Raw genomic sequence first — 15,700 nt, 5'->3', positions numbered from 1 at the left:
TATATATTTGATATAATATCATATCATAATATAATAAATCAGCTTTCTGAGAACTTGGGAGTCAATTCTCATCTCTCACCTCGTCTTGGGGACTCTCACAACACCGCAACAAAGCGCCACGGTCACCCCATCCTCCTCCCTGCCCTCTGCTCCCATCCTGACCTCCAAAGACCCCCAAGGGCTTGGGACTGGAGGTGAAATGAGCCCCCAAACCCTTCAGCTGTGCCCCCCTTACCGATGCAGCTGGGCTGGGTCCCGCTCCAGGTGCCGTCGGACTGGCAGAACCTGCGCGCCGACCCCACGAGCACCAGCGGCGCCAGGCAGGAGAAGGACACGGAGGAGCGGTAGGTGAAGCCTCTGTCCTCCCTCCTGCCCTGGGCTGGGGTCCCTGGGTCCCCACAGAACACGGCTGCAACGGCAAAGGGACAAGGAGGTGGCCACAGAGCCCTCAGGAATGTCACATCCCATCCAGGGCCATCACAGCCCATCCAGCTCCATGATTAGCTCGGGACTCAGGGGTGGCAGAAGGTGCTGCTGGCTGCATTCCTTGTAATTATCTCCTTTTGTCAATGGTTGTTAATTAACTTCCACCTTCTCCCCCGGATTTGCCTTTTTTTCCCCCCTCTTTTTTTCTCCCCTAATTGCATGGTGTCACTTTGTTCCTTGGCTCTGTATCACACGGAAAGCCCACTAATTATCCCAGATCCTGGGAAAGGTGTGAGGAACAGCGAGGGGTTTGTGGGATTTAATATGAAAATGGATATTGTGCAGCTGGAAAAGGGACTCGGAGCTGCCTTTAGCATCAGGAGATGCTAATTCCCTTTTTTAATTCCCTTTTTTTTTTGTGCTTGCTGTTGTATCAAACCCACCCAGCCTTCACAAAACATTCCCAACTTCTGCTGCAACACGGTGCCTTTTGCCAAAGGGTTTTTTGGCAGTTCCAGGAATCCTGATTGCAGAAGATTGGGTCACTGAGGTCAAACACCCAAGTTCTGAGGATGTTTTGTAGGCAGGAACATGGAAAATGCCTGGATTCACCCCAAATGTGACATCGCCCCTCTGTCACAGGGGTAGAGTGACCATCTGTGTCCCTGCCTGCACCTCACAGATGCCAAAACAAGGTTCCCAAAGAATCAAGCCACATGGGAGGTGGGAGAGCAGCCAGACTTTGACTCCAGACTCTTGAACCATCCCCAGGGCACCAAAAATTACCACTCCAGCTGCTGGAAAACTCCATTTACGAATGGGGCACGAAGCACAGCAAGATCCCTCTAAACCCTGAGCTGCTCAGTGACACAGGGCTTGGGAAAAAAAGGTTGGGAAAAGCGCCAAAAAGCTGGATTTGAAGCAGAATCCTGCTGGTTCCTGGTGGAGGAGAGGGAAGGTGGCTACTCACGGAAGCACTGGGGGATCTCCCCGCTCCAGGAGCCGTTGCCCTCGCAGGTGAGCACGGCGGGCAGGGACAGCTGGTAACCCTCCAGGCAGGCGTAGCTGATGCTGGAACCCCAGCTGAAATCTGATCCCACCACCTTGCCGTTGGGAATGGCCTGGGGAGCTCTGCAGGTGATGGCTGGAGGAGAAGGAAAAGGAAGGAGAAGGAGGAGGAGAAAGAGGAAAAGGAGGAAAAGGAGGAAATGGAAAAGGAGGACGACAAAGAGGAGAAGGAGGAGGGGAAGAAGGAGGAGAAGGAGGAAAAGAAGGAGAAGGAGAAGAAGGAGAAGAAGGAGAAGAAGGAGAAGAAGGAGAAGAAGGAGGAGAAGGAAGAAAAGGAAGAAAAGGAGGAAAAGGAGGAAAAGGAGGAAAAGGAGGAAAAGAAAAGAAGGAGGAGAAGGAGAAGGAATAGGAAAAGGAAAAAAGGAAAAGGGAAAGGGAAAGGAAAAGCAGAGTCAGGTCTCTCTATTTCTTAATTATTTCAATTAACAAGCAAATTCCACGTAGGAGCAAAGTCACCTCCTGCTCTCCAAGAGCATCTCCCAGGACTGGCAGCAAGTGGGGTCAAACCCTTCAAAGTCTGGAGTTCAATCCCAAATCAGGAAATATCTTGTGGGAAGGGATCCATGAGGATCATCCAAGCCCTGGCCCTGCACAGGCACCCCAAAATCCCACTCTGTGCATCCCTGAGAGCATTGTCCAAATATTCCTTGAGATCCCGGGGCTGTGCCCATTCCCTGGGGAGCCTGCTCAGTGCCCCACCACCCTCTGGGGGAAGAACTTTTTCCTCAGCATCTCCACAAATCCGATTTTGAAGTCAATGCTGGTTCTCAGCTGAAGGTAAAAATCTGCCCTGACGTGGTGTGAAAGCTCATCCCAGATTTCCCCGAAGATTCACACATTTTGGACAACCTGGCTGAGGCTCAGACAAGCAGTTGAAGCCACAACCTGTCGGGTTTTCACCCACTCTGGGGTGTTTGGAGATGACATTTTTGCGTTCACCCACTCTGGGGTGTTTGGAGATGGTTTTTTTACAGCACTCTGCTCTTCAGCTCAGAGGAGCTAAACCTGTGCCTCCAAATGAGACTCTTGGCCACATTCTGGATCATTTCTGCAGCATTTGCTCAGTGCAGAGGATGAAAAAGGAGAGGAAGAATTGCTCTTTACAGCCTCTGAAGGAGCTGGAGTGCATTTGAGGGTTTTTGTGTGGCCTGTTTTTATATCAGCTCCGTGACAGGTGAATTTTCCAGATTTTTAAAGGAATGCAGCGATGCTGCCACACATTTTATCTGCGCTGGGGGGTGAGGAAAACAGATCCAGCCTGCCCAGCCACTGCTTTCCTATTTCCCATTTCTATCTCTGAACCACAGGAGCCATCTCAGAATAATGAAAAGACTCGCAGGGAACATTTTTCAGATGTTTCTGGGTGATGCCAGCACAGCGTCTGCTGGAAAAACACAATATTTCATCTGAGCTTGATCCGAGTTTTTGTGCAAAATCACTTTACTCCCTGGGCTTTGAAGGAGAGGAGCAACTCCTTCCCTCCCTGCCAGGCACAGATTGATAGCCCTGAACACAGCAAGGTGCTGCTGCTTCCCTGACAAATGCCAAACTTTGTGTGGAATGAAGGAGATGAGGAACGCCCAGCCAGGCTTTCCAGGGAAACTCTGGTGGCCTCCAAAACTTGTGTCCTGCAACACCTGCGGGGGTTCCTACCCTTGCAGACGGGTTTGGTGCCGTTCCAGGTGCGGTCCTTGGTGCAGGTGAGGGCAGCTGCTCTGTCTGACTCCATCATGAAGCCAGGAGTGCACTGGAACACCACGGATTTGTTGTAGGTGAAGTCACTGCCCAGCCTCAGCCCGTTGGCTGGCACACCAGGGTCTCCACAGTTGATCACTGCCAAGGAAGGGAAAAAAGAGAATTTCTGGCAGCTGGAACCACGCTTTGGATGGTCCTGAGTGGTTTATTCCAGGTGGGGTTTAACCTGTTAAATGTGGAGCAGGTTTGTAGCACAAGCTGGAGCTTAATGGCTCATTAAGGCCTTGAAAGGAGCTTGATTAACACTCATTAAACATTAAAGCAAACCCGGGTCAAACGTGGGTGAAGGGAAGGCAGTTTGCCCACAGCACTCCCCGCTTAGCCCAGTCACTGCCTCTGATGTAAATCCATAAATCCACCTTTGTCACCGCCCCATTCCCAGCCCCGAGGTCACATCCCTGCCCCAGGAATGTCACTCTCAGGAGCAGCCCCAGAGAGCCCCTCCAGCTCAGCCAACACCCACTCCCAAAATTATCCCAGAGCTCCCTGCATCCAGCTGGAAAACACAACCCCAGAGCAAGGTTTTTCCATTAGGTCCCAGCAGAATTCCCTGGCTGAGCTGCTGCCGGTGCCAGGCCAGGCTTCAGCAGAGTTTCTCAGGGTGGCACTCGTGTGCTTAGGATTTGAGCTTTCCTATTTTCCATCTATTTGTAATCCTGGAATTCTGTAGTGTAGAATTCTAAACTCCACACACAGTGCGAGCTGCTGCTTTCCCATTTTGGGCAGACACAACAATTCCTCTCCAGGCCTGGCAATCAAGGACACCTCACTGCCTCAGGCCCTGAGAGATGGAAACAAAATGAGTTGGGGGCAGCAAACTTGGGGTCAATGACTTCATTAGCTGAAGCTGTAATTGGAATTAATTAACCCCCAATATGCAAATGACCCAAAATTATAAAAGTGTGAAACCCATGACCCATCATCCATTTTTTGGGTGTAGCCCCTGGGGGGCTTTGTCTGCCCTAAATGTCCCTGAAGGCCCTTCAATAAATAGAACTGATTTTTGTTCCTTTAACTTTGTCTGGCCTCTGTGTTTAGATGGCCCCAAAAGGCACCATGTGGGCACAGCTGGGCCTGCCAGCTCATCCTTCCCCTCTCCCTGTGGCAGGATTCCATCCCAGTGATGCCTTGGGAAGGCTGCCCTAGAACAGAGGCTGGACAGAGTTAAAAAATAAAGCAGGGATTTATTAAAAAGCCTCAATGGATCCACCTTGGGCAGCACAAGAGCCCAGCCAGGGCTGCGCCCAAGATGAACCAAAATGGTCACAAAAAAATGGACAACTGGTTACAAGGTCTCACATTTTTGTAAGTTCTGCTTCATTTGCATATTGGGGTTAATTGTCCATTATGAAGTCCCACCCTGCTTGTTTTTCTCTCTCCAGCCTACGTTGTTTGCGCTCTTGGGGCTGAGATTTGGGTCATTTGTCCTTGGTCCCCAGCTGGAGCAGGAATTGTTCTGTCTCCCTGCTCTGTGCACAGAGCTCACCATCCCTGATATGAAGCCCAGACCCACCCACTAAAACAGCAAAGAACCTGAAAAATATAAAAGTTAAAACCTGAGGTGCCACCAGTGCTCACCAGTGCACTCGGGGCTGGTGCCAGTCCAGGTGCCATTGACGGTGCAGTGCCTGCTCAGCACCCCAGTGGAATAATAACCCTCCCTGCACTGGTAGATGATGGAGCTGGAGAACACCAGGCCGTCGTTGAAGATCACCCTGGCGTTGCTGGGAGTCCCAGGGTTCCCACAGGAAATCACTGCCAGGGGAAAAGGGGAAATTCAATTAAAATCACCCAGAAACCACCAACCAACCCCCAGGACTCCGAGGGGTTCCTCCTGCATCGCCTGTCCTCAGCAAAGGCAAGTTCTGGGGACAGGAGAACACTTCTGGGGACACCAGAGCCGTTCTGGAGACATGAGAACACTTCTGGGGACACCAGAACCATTCTGGGGACACCAGAGCAGTCCTGGGACTATCAGAGGAATTCTAGGAACATCAGGGCAATCCTGGGGACACTGGAGCAGTCCTGGGGACATCAAAGGAATTCTGGGCACAGTACAGCAGCTCTGGGGACACTGGAGGCATTCTAGAGACACCAGGGCAGCTCTGGGGACTCTGGTGCAGCTCTGGGGACATCAGAGAAATTCTGGGGACACCAGAATAGCTCTGGGGACACCAGGGCAGCTCTGGGGATATCAGAGCAATTCTGGGGACACCGGATCAGTCCTGGGGACACCAGAATAGCTCTGGGGACACCAGAACATCTCTGGGGACATCAGAGAAATTCTGGAGACACCGAGGCAGTTCTGGGGACAATGGGGCAGTCCTAGGGACAGAAGGGCAGCTCTGGGGACACCAGAATAACTCTGGGGACACCGAGGCAGCTCTGGGGACACCAGGACAGCTCTGGGGACACCAGAAGAGCCCCCGTGGCCCAGCAGTACCTTCGCATTCGGGCTGCGTGCCGCTCCAGGAGCCGTTGGAGTGGCAGATCCTCTCGGAGGAGCCCCGCAGGGAGTAGCCGGGCTCGCAGCTGAACCTCACCACGCTGCCCACGTCGAAGGCGTCCCCCAGCCCGATCCCATGGGAAGGGATCCCGGGGTCGCCACACACGCCCTGGCTGCCCCCTGCCAGGAGAGCACAGAGTCACCAGAGCCACCAGGGATGGTGGCTCTTGTCACCCTCATCGGGAATTCCACCCCCAGCAGAGCAGTGGAATTCCAGATTAAACATTCCCCGGTTCCCCAAGCCCCCCTGGTTTTTGAGCTGGATGCAAACATGGCCACAATTCCTGAATCCTAAGCATCAGCCCCAGGGATGTTTCCCCTCCATGAAGGAATTTCCACGTGCTCCAAGCCAGCCCTGAGCAGCTGGCACTCGGGGAACAAGGAGGGGATGGGGCATGGGAGGAAGGGAAAAGGGAAAAGGGAAAAGGGAAAAGGGAAAAGGGAAAAGGGAAAAGGGAAAAGGGAAGGGCTGGGGACATCCAGGGAAGGGAAGTTCAGGGAAGGGAGGTGCCTCATCCTCAAGGCACAAGGAGTAGGTGATGATGGGTGGGAGGTGATGACCATTAATGGGGTGACCACGAATGGGTGACCATGAATGGGTGACCACAAACGGATGACCACAAATGGGTGACCATGGCCAGCTGACGGTGTCTGGGTGACCAAGAACAGGTGACCATGGACGGGTGACTGTGGCTAGGTGACCATGGCTGGGTGACCATGAATGGGTGACCAAGAACAGGTGACCATGAACAGGTGACCACGGCTGGGTGACCACGAATGAATGACCATGAACGTGTGACCATAAATGGATGACCATGGTCAGCTGACCATGGCTAGGTGACCATGGCTAGGTGACCACGAACAGGTGACCAGGGCCAGCTGACGGTGTCCGTGTGCCCCCCAGTGCCCTTCCCAAGGCCCCTCACCCGAGCAGTGCGGCAGGGAGCCGCTCCAGCGCCCGTCCAGCTGGCACATCCGCGTGGCATTGCCCACCAGCGTGCGCCGGCCCAGGCAGCTGTACCTGACCACGGAGCCCACCGTGTGCTTGTCCCCCGAGATCTGCGCGTGGGGAGGGGACCCGGGGTGGCCACACGACACCACTGCAACAGAGACACAGCTTCAGCCCCCGGGGGTTCAGAATTCTGGCTTGGGGGGACCTTAAATGTCAGTTAATTCCACCCCTTTCCATGGGCAGGGACGCTTTTCCCTATCCCACGTTGCTCCAAGCCCTGTCCAGCCTGGCCTTGGACACTTCCAAGGATGGGGACACTTCCAGCTGCTCTTGGCATGTGTGCCAAGCCCTCACCATCCTCACAGGGAAGTTCAACACACAAAAACCAAACATGGGAAAACCTTTTTTTTTAAACTTTGAACCCCAGGAATCCAAGGAATCAGTGTTAAAACTGACCTGGGTTTCCAAATGCCCACAAATCCTCCAAATCCCAACATTTTGAGAATGGAGATCCCTTGTACTCAAGGGGGCTGAGGGAGCCTGGGATTGGGGTTTTAACAGGAATTCCCTCCTGGCTGTGGGAACATGGATCATCACTCACCAACTCCCCAGGATCCATGCAAGGGGTGAGGACAGGACTAAAGGAAAGGAAAATGTGCCCAAAACTGCTCGGTAGGATTTGGTGTGGAGGGATAAACATGGGAAAAACAAAAGGAACAATCCCAGCTTTGGAACAGCTCAAGCCAATTGGAATTTCTGGAGTTCTGAGGCCATTCCCGAGGGAAGGGAATGGGATTGAAGCTGGTTTAGTGCACAAAGGGACAAACTGGTCATGCTGGGGTGGGGCTGCTCCTGCCTGCACCTCCCTAAGGCAGCTAAAATCCACTCTGGATCCCAAATTCCCAGTGTAAGACTGGGACTCACTCACTCAAGTGAGCCCTCACTCAGGTGTAACCTCACTCAGGTGAGTTTCCACTCAGGTGAGCCCTCCCTGTGCTCCAGAGCCGCTCCTGCCCTCTCCACCTGCACTATCCCAGCTGGATCCTCTCCTCAAACCCCAAAATCCATTGGGATTCCACCTGAAACCCCCAAAATCCATCGGGATCTACCTGTCCTTACAAAGAGAATGTCCCTAGCAGGATCCTCTCCTCAAACCCCCAAACCCACCAAGATTCCACCTGGAATTCCCAAATTCATTGGGATGCACTTGTCCCTACACCTGGAATACCCACAGCGGGATCCTCTCCTCAAACCCCAAAACCCATTGGGATTCCACCTGGAACCCCCCCAAATCCATCAGGATCTGCCTGTCCCTACACAGAGAAGCCCCTCCAGCAGGATCCTCTCCACAAACTCTAAAACCCATCAGGATTCCACCTGGAATCCCCCAAATTCATCGGGATCTACCTGTCCTTACACAGAGAATGCCTCTAGCAGTATCCTTTCCCCAAACCCCAAAATCCATTGGGATTCCACCCAGAATCCCCAAAATCCATCGGGATCTACCTGTCCCTACACAGAGAATGTCCCTTTTCCTCAAACCCCAAAACCCATTAGGATTCCACCTGGAACCCCTCAAATCCACTGCGATCCACCTGTCCCTACACAGAGAAGCCCCTCCAGCAGGATCCTCTCCTCAGACCCCAAAATTCATTGGGATTCCATCTGAAACCCCCAAATCCAATGGAATCCACCTGTCCCTACACAGAGAATGTCCCTCTCCTCAAACCCCAAAATCCATCAGGATCCACCTGTCCCTACACAGACAACCCTCTACAGCAGGATCCTCTCCTCAACCCCAAACCCCCTTCCCTGGGAAACTCCTGAAACCACTGGGATCATTCCCAAGTGGAATTTTTTTGGGGGGAGATGGATTTTCCCTCATGAATCCTGCTAACCCCCACGAGATGGGCTGGACAGGGAGGGTCGGGGCCACTTACAAAGGCACTGGGGGAGGGCTCTGTCCCACGTGCCATCGCCCTGGCACGTCAGGACGTGCGTTCCCAACAGATAAAATCCGTGGATGCACTGATAGGACACGGTGGTGCCGAAGCTGAACCTGTGGGGGCCGCTCGGCTGCACTTGCCGGACGCTGTTTTCCAGGTGCCCGGGGTCAGAACAGTTCACAACTGCAGAACAAACAACAGAACAACACCCAAAAAAATAACGGGAAGAGAAGGGTGAGGCAGAAAATGTGGGGTTCTCCAAAAAAAAAAAAAAAAAAAGAAGGTGGGAAGTTGAAGGTGTTATGCCGATTTAAGATTTTTTTTTTCCCCCGCCTCTGAGATTTTTGAGGGTGGGAGTGGAAAAATTTCTTGTGAAAAGGGGGGTAAAAAGAGAGTCCAGGCAATCCTGCAGGGTCTCACCCAGCAGCAGAGGCTGGATCTCCAAACTGGGATTGAGATTATCCAGCTGGGAATAACTGATCCCAAACTGGGATTTTTTGGGGATAATTGGTAATCCAGCATGGCCAGAGATCCTGGATTAGGGGAATGTGGAGGGAGGGAGTGCAGGGAGGGGAGGGGATTTGGGAAGTGAACCTGAGTGCTGATCCCATGGGAAAAAAGGGAAAAGGGCTCTGCACAAAGGTGTGGGAAGATATTTCCTGGGAAGATAAACAAGGAGGTTGGACAAGGTGATTTGTGGGGGAGCAGAGGAGAGATCTGATTTTCCATGGACACGGATTGTGACCGCCAGGGTGTGTTTCTAGGGCTGTGCCTGCCTTTAACACCCTCTGACCCCAAATTTGCGTCTGATCCCAAATTTGATCTGATCTGCGCCTGCCTTTAACACCCTCTGACCCCAAATTTGGGTCTGATCCCAAATTTCCTTTTCCAACACACTCCAACACCTTGGAGAACGCGGAGAGGTGAGAAAATCCCATGGGATTTACAGCATCCCTGGCATCTCCAACCACATCTCCAGGGTGGTTTCCAGGGATTTCTGGCTTGGGATCATGGAGAAATCCCCGAGGAAGCCCAGACTGACCTCGGCAGGAGGGCAGGGTGCTGCTCCACTGGCCATTGGCCAGGCACTGGGATTGGGAAGCTCCCTCCAGGCGGAAGCCGGGGTTGCACTGGAATTTGGCCACGTCATTGAGGTTGAACTGGGAGCCCTGGGTGAGGCCGTTGGGGGGGTTGCCAGGGTGGCCACAGGTGATGGCTGCAAGGACAAAATGGAAATTTGATTTATTCCTGGAGAAAAGTGGATTACTCATAGGAAAAAGTTCCAGAGATAGGAGAGCATAAAAAACCCCAAATCAATCCCCAAATCCAAAGATTTGGGGCCTCTCTGTTGAGATACAGGATGACATTGAAAAAAAGGGATTTTTTTTTGGGTTTTACTGGCACCGGGAGCTCCCTGCATCCAGGAATTCCCTGCATCCCTCTCCAGGCAGCCGAGTGCCAGGATCCCACTGATTTACACCACACATCCCTCTCCGAAAATCCCAGCTCCTGCTCTTAACCCCACACCACCCCATGTAGATGCCATGAGACAGAGAAACAGTAAGCGTTTCTCACAGCGGCCTGTGAGAAATTTTAAGAAACCAGAAAGACGCGATAACCTGTCGACTACAAACAACTTGCAAGTGCTGTATTTCTACTTTATTTTCCCGTTCCTCTCAAAGACAGCGCGTGAGAAAGATGCTTCTGTTAGTCAGCCAACAGAATAAAATCTGCCGTACTGCTCTATAAAAACCGCGCGGTTCTTTTGAATAAAGCCTTCTTTGCCTTTTCTACGATCCTGCCCCGACCCCGGCGCATGAGTGACAACCCCAGGCATCCCAAACTCTGCTGTTCCCTCCCTCTCTCGCCAGGGTGAAGGAATGACAAGTACTTACGCACACAGACAGGCGTTCTCCCGGACCAGCGGTGGTCCTGCTGGCAGATGCGCACGGACATGCCGATGAGGCGGAAGCCGGGCTGGCACTGGTACACCACGCTGCCGCGGTAGTTGTAGTTCTCCCCGTTGATCTGCCCGTTCACAATGGGGCTGGGCACGCCACAGTGCCCGGCTGGAGGGGGGGAGAACAGCAGCAATCAGCTGGGCAGCCCAGCAAAGGCGTCCCCAAAGGGCATCGCCCGGATCTCTGCGGGATTGGGGTGAGGAGAAACCCAGACTGGGTGGGGTTGGAAGGGAATGCAAGGGTTGTTCACAGGAACACCTCTACCATGCCAGGTCCAACCTCTCCTTGGACACTTCCAGCTGTGGATGGGGCAGCCACAGCTTCTCTGGGCATGGATGGGGTCTGGGCATGGATGGGGTCTGGAGATACCCAGATTGGTTTGGGTTGGAAGGGAATGTAAGGGTTGTCCACAAAGACACCTTCCACCGTGGTTGGAAAGGAATGCAAGGGTTGTCCACAGGGACACTTTTCACCATCCCTGGTCACTCCAATCCCTGTCCAACCTCTCCTTGGACACCTCCAGGGATGGGGCAGCCCCAGCTTCTCTGGGCGTGGATGGGGCTCACAATGCCCAGATTGGTTTGGGTTGGAAGGGACATAAGGGTTGTCCAAAGGCACACTTTCCACCATGCCAGGTCACCCTGTTCAACCTCTCCTTGGACACCTCCAGGGATGGGGCAGCCCCAGCTTCTCTGGCCAATCCATACCATGCTGTTTATAGGGAAGAATCCACCCCAATATCCATCCAAACCCATCCTCTTTCACCTCCAGGCTGTTAAGACTCAGTTGCCATAAACAAACATCTCCGCCCCAAAACTCTCCCAACACCTCACACCTCTTCAGGGCGCAGGAATCCAACTCTGCCTCCCTTTTACACCCCCTACAGACCCCACAGCGTGGACGTCAGTCCCTAAACCCCCTGTTCCCTCCCGAGGAGCCTTCCCCACAGCCGTGAGTGCCCCAGGAGCTCCCCAAGGGGTACCTACCCAGACACCTGACCTCAGCCCCGCTCCAGAGCCCGTTGGCCATGCACTCCCTGACCCGGGAGCCCACCAGGGTGTAGCCAGTGTTGCAGGAGAAGATGGCAGTGGCCCCATAGCTGGTGAGGGTCCCGATCTTGTTCCCGTTGGGAGGCGTGGGCAGGTCCCCACAGGAGATAACTAGGACAGATCCCAAAGGATAAGTGAGAGAACAGGCTGGGTTTTGAAGGAATGCATCCAGGCACGGCACCAGGAGTTGTTGCTGGAGTGGGAAAGTTCATTAAGTAACTCCAGGAATTGTGATAATTCCAGAGCCATGTTAGGCGAGGCGACAAAAATAAGAGCTGTTAATATTTATGCTTCAGTACACAGGGGAAGCACTGAAGACAGGCTGGGAAGGAACCAAAGGATTTTTTCACACCAGAACTTCCTCACAGAGGAATATTTTTCTGTCATTAAGCCTGATTATTCCCAGAAACCCCACAGAATCATGAATGGGGTGGGTTGGAAGGGACATTAAAGGCCATGAGTGGGGACGTCTCCCACTAGGCCAGGCTGCTCCAAGCCCTGTCCAGCCTGACCTTGGAATGGCACAAAGTTCCTAATTAAAAGTGACACCCAACTTTCCCCCACAATCCAAAATCCCAAGATCTGCAGAGCCCAGCTGGGTTTGTGGGACGCAGGAGCCTCTGAAAACCCAACTCCCCCTCAGAACTCTTGGTTTTATCTTCATTTTCTCTGCCTTCAAGCTCTGCCAACCCTCCAGAGCTCCCGCTGGGTGCTCCTGACCTCGGGGCACTGCCAAGATCCTGTCACTGGGATTTAGGTGGCAATAAGGCTGAGGGAACAAAAGGAGGTCAGGCTCCTGCTCCCGGATCCAGAGGAAGAGCTGGCAGGGGGAAAAGTACATCTGTCGCCCACGCCAGCAGTCACAGCTCCACAAACAAAGGCAGGCAGCAGGGAAGGAGAGGTTTTGCTGCCTCTGTCTGCACTTGGAGAGAAAAACCCTCCACCTCTGACAAAAGGAGAGATGCAAAGCACAGCAGTGGTGTCAGAACAACTGAGAGCTGCTGGTGTGCCCCGTTGGGTTTGATTTGCAGGTGACACTGTTACCCTTGTAAACCTGGTGTTTGTGTGAGAGCTGAGGCTTGACAGCAGAGCTCTTTGTTTTTCCTCCTTAAAAGCCCTGACTTCAGAGCAGCTGTGACAGAGAAGCTGCTGGGACCCCACAGCAACAGCTGAGCTGAAGGGCTTGAGGTCCCAGGGAAGTGCTGGGATTAAACCAGGAATCACATCCAGAGGTCTCCTTGCATCCCAACTCCCTTCCAGCAGCTCTGCTGTCTCTGCCAGGAGTAATTAAGTTCTACCCCACAGCAGGGACTCCTGCCATGATCCCAGTTTGCTCCAGCATGGCCTGGGACACTTCCAGGGATGGGGTGGGTTGGAAGGGATGGGGCAGCCACAGCTCCTCTGGGAAAACCATCCCAGCCCTTCCCTGCCCTCCCAGGGATGGATTTCCTCCCCAGATCTGCACCAAACCATCCCATCCTGCACTCAAAGTTTCAATCATCCACCAGCACCATCCTGAAACCCTCGAGATTGGCATTTGCTGAGCCCAATCACAAAACCAGCCCCTGCTGATTTCCTCCCAAATTCTGCACCAATTTCCTCCCAAAATCTGCACCAAACCATCCCACCCTGTACCCAAAGGGCACCATCTCCTTGGTTATCCATGGTCACCCACCAGCATCATCCTGAACCCCCAGGGCTGGGATTTGCTGAGCCAAAGAACAAAACCAGTCCCTGGTGATGCTGCCCTGTGAAATCCACCCACCCGAGCCCCTCCCCACCCTCATAGGGATGGATTTCCTCCCAAAATCTGCACCAACCCATCCCATCCTGCACCCAAAGCTACGATCACCCACCAGCACCATCCTGAAACCCCCGGGCCTGGCATTTACTGACCCCAAACACAAAACCAACCCCTGGTGATTTCCTCCCAAAATCTGCACCGATTTCCTCCCCAAAACCTGCACCAACCCATCCCACCCTGTACCCAAAGCTACGATCACCCACCAGCACCATCCCGAATCCCCCGAGGTTGGCACTGACTGACCCCAAACACACCCCCAGCCCCCAGTGCCACCCTGGGGTGCCCCTGCTCTTACTTTTGCAGGTGGGCACGGGCTGCCCGATGCTCCAGGTGCCGTTGGCCTGGCAGCGGATGACCCTCTGGCCCGTGTAGTAGTAGCCAGGGTCACAGATGAGCATCAGCTGGGCGTTGTAGTGGTACTGCACCTCGTAGGTGAGGCGCCAGCGGCCGTGCTCCACCGCGATGCTGCCCACGTCGGGGCACGTCACAGCTGGGAGGGGAAACGGAGCAGAGAAAATGGAACACAGGAAATGGCACACGGAAAATGGCACACGGAAAATGGAACATGGAAAAGGCACACGGAAAATGGCACACAGGAAATGGCACACGGAAAATGGAACACGGGAAATGGCACACGGGAAATGGCACACGGGAAATGGCACATGGAAAATGGCACACGGGAAATGGCACACGGGAAATGGCACACAGGAAAATGGCACACGGGAAATGGCACACAGGAAATGGCACACAGGAAATGGCACACGGGAAATGGCACACGGGAAATGGCACACAGGAAAATGGAACATGGAAAATGGCACACGGAAAATGGCACACGGAAAATGGCACACGGGAAACGGCACACGGGAAATGGAACACGGGAAATGGCACATGGAAAATGGCACATGGGAAATGGTACACGGGAAATGGCACACGGGAAATGGCACACGGGAAATGGCCCCTGCTGTCTGGGCAGCCCCAATCCCCACTCACCCAGGCACAGAGGGGGCTGGTTCCCGTTGCTCCACACTCCCTCCTGCAGGCACTCGGTGCTGGGCTCGGCTCCTGGCTGCAGCTGGAATCCTTCATTGCACTGGTACACGGCCTTGGTGCCCACTGTGTACTCCTTCCCAAAGACAACCCCGTTCCTTGGGGCTCTGGGAATGCCACAGGAGAGAGCTGGGAAGAGAAAACACCCCCCAAAAAATTATAAAAAAAATCAGGGAGCTGCTGGTTTTATCCCAAACCGCAATCCCGGATCCCAAACTTTCCTACTGGGAGTGCCCACACTTCATAAAGGATGGTCAGGGCCTTTAGCTGGTCAGACTGACCCCAAGAAATGCTAGAAAGTCTCTTTTCCCAGCCCGGCGCTTGAAGAAGGAGTCAGGGCTCTTCATTTCTTGGTCTCAAGGTTGTTTACTGTATCTTATTTATAAAATTCTTTCTCCTGTCCTGCCGAGGTCTGCTCAGCAGGACAGACAGAGGCTCTCTGATGTTATCTTTTTATACTAAAAACTACGTGTACAATATTTACAGTTACTTCCCAATACCTATCACCTATGTTAGACAGTGAGCTTCTACTCTAAACCAATCTAAAAGTGCCAACATCACAGCAGAAGATGGAGGCCAAGAAGAAGCAGGAGAAAGGCTGGACATGCCCAGTTCCCTCCATCTTGCCTCCTGAATCCCCATTCTAAAAACCCCAAAATCTATTTTTCACCCCGTGATAAATTCACTATCATTCTACTTAATTTGTCGTGGCTTGCAGATCTTCATCTAAGGTTGGTAACTCGTTCCGCGGGTCATAATCAAAACCACAGGGGCATTTTTGGGCATTCTGAGCCCCCTGGCAGGGGTCTTGGCTGCTCAGGACAGCCAGAGGGATGTCCTGGGTCCTGACAAAGGATCAGCTTTTGCACCAGCAAAGCCAACCCTGAATCCCAGTTTCTCCTGGAAGAGGCTCTGGCTCACACTTCCCATAATATCTGTCCCATCAGCAGAGTGCTCTGAGTTTCCACGCGGAGACAAAGGATCCGACAGCGGGAACGCTTCGTGTTCACACCCCGCAGCAGCACCGACCCCAAACCCCTCTCCAGGAGCACTTCTGCACCACCCAAGGCAGCAAATTGTGGAATTGTGTTGTGGCAGAAGGGAGGCTAAATCTGGCCTCGTGGCTGAGGAGGTAGAGGGGAGGAATTTGGGGGGAAAATGGAAAAGCAGGCGTGGTGCCAGGTGG

The 15,700-nt window shown here is 53.3% G+C and overlaps 1 protein-coding gene across 1 annotated transcript in view; it reads right to left on the bottom strand.

The window, feature by feature from the left end:
• The window catches only part of CSMD2 (CUB and Sushi multiple domains 2), a 225,955-nt gene that overhangs the window by 10,523 nt on the left and 199,732 nt on the right, over positions 1 to 15,700 (bottom strand). The window contains 12 exon segments of the mRNA XM_031063038.1: positions 236 to 409; positions 1,397 to 1,570; positions 3,148 to 3,327; positions 4,828 to 5,004; positions 5,693 to 5,875; positions 6,682 to 6,855; positions 8,648 to 8,836; positions 9,696 to 9,869; positions 10,549 to 10,722; positions 11,601 to 11,774; positions 13,763 to 13,957; positions 14,458 to 14,643. Coding sequence (XP_030918898.1) covers positions 236 to 409; positions 1,397 to 1,570; positions 3,148 to 3,327; positions 4,828 to 5,004; positions 5,693 to 5,875; positions 6,682 to 6,855; positions 8,648 to 8,836; positions 9,696 to 9,869; positions 10,549 to 10,722; positions 11,601 to 11,774; positions 13,763 to 13,957; positions 14,458 to 14,643 — 2,154 coding nt within the window.

This window comes from Geospiza fortis, unplaced genomic scaffold (assembly GCF_000277835.1).
Source record: "Geospiza fortis unplaced genomic scaffold, GeoFor_1.0 scaffold289, whole genome shotgun sequence".
Lineage (NCBI taxonomy): Eukaryota > Metazoa > Chordata > Aves > Passeriformes > Thraupidae > Geospiza > Geospiza fortis.
Note: the sequence above shows the minus strand (reverse complement) of the source record. Positions and strands in the feature narration are given on the sequence as shown.